An 807-nucleotide genomic window follows, 5' to 3' on the forward strand; every position below is an offset into this window, starting at 1 on the left:
TATATATTTATTATTTTATTTTTTTTACTTATAGGCACAGTTATGTGGTGCATATTTCTCTGAAGAATTGAATAAGGTTCGAACGATATTCAGCAATGATTATACAGAACATTTTAAAAAAATTAAAAGCATTCAAGACCCTATTCTGAGATATGTTGCTTTATATCTTGTACACAATTATGATAAATCCAAAAAATATTTTATAGAAAATGGAAGGAGAGAAAATAATATTGCTTGCCTATCGTTGAACAGGTGGCTAGACCAAAGAAAAAGTTTCTATACACATGGAGATAAATGTGCTGTAAATTTAGATTTATGGAAACAAACAATTGATCCAATATGGGAAATGTTGAATAAAAATCAAACTTTGAATTGTATGAGGAAGGAAATATACACTAAAAATACGTATATTCCTAATGCACTGCTTCCTCCCACGTGTTACAAATATGTTCCTCTAAATTATACGTGTACTTACCCTTTACATATATTAAATAAATATAAAAATTTATTAAGTACAGAGTGCAAAAAAATTGATAGTCAGTGTTCTAAATGTGAAAAAATATAATTATCATTATGAAAATTTGACTGATCCTGCAACATGTCCTTCCACTGTCACCTCTGAATCGTATCCTTCAGCAAAACTACAAGCATCGTGTGGAGAATGTCCTTCCAATGTAATTTCAATCCCTCTTTCAATATGTATTACATTTTTTGGAACTCTCTTTATTCTTTTTATTTTATACAAAGTAATTTAAAATTCTTGATGATTACATATGAATGTTCTATTTTATTAGTCAATATTGATTT

The 807-nt window shown here is 27.8% G+C and overlaps 1 protein-coding gene across 1 annotated transcript; it reads left to right on the top strand.

Annotated features, from left to right (window-relative positions):
• Nucleotides 1-34: 34 nt before the first annotated feature.
• Nucleotides 35-565, top strand: PCYB_006010 (hypothetical protein; the record flags this gene model as incomplete). The annotated part of the gene is made up of 1 exon (XM_004228022.1): nucleotides 35-565. A coding segment is annotated over one exon (531 nt), but the record flags the coding sequence as incomplete, so codon positions are not given.
• Between the last annotated feature and the right edge of the window lie 242 nt (nucleotides 566-807).

The sequence above is a fragment of the Plasmodium cynomolgi genome, assembly GCF_000321355.1.
Source record: "Plasmodium cynomolgi strain B DNA, scaffold: 0867, whole genome shotgun sequence".
NCBI lineage: Eukaryota > Apicomplexa > Aconoidasida > Haemosporida > Plasmodiidae > Plasmodium > Plasmodium cynomolgi.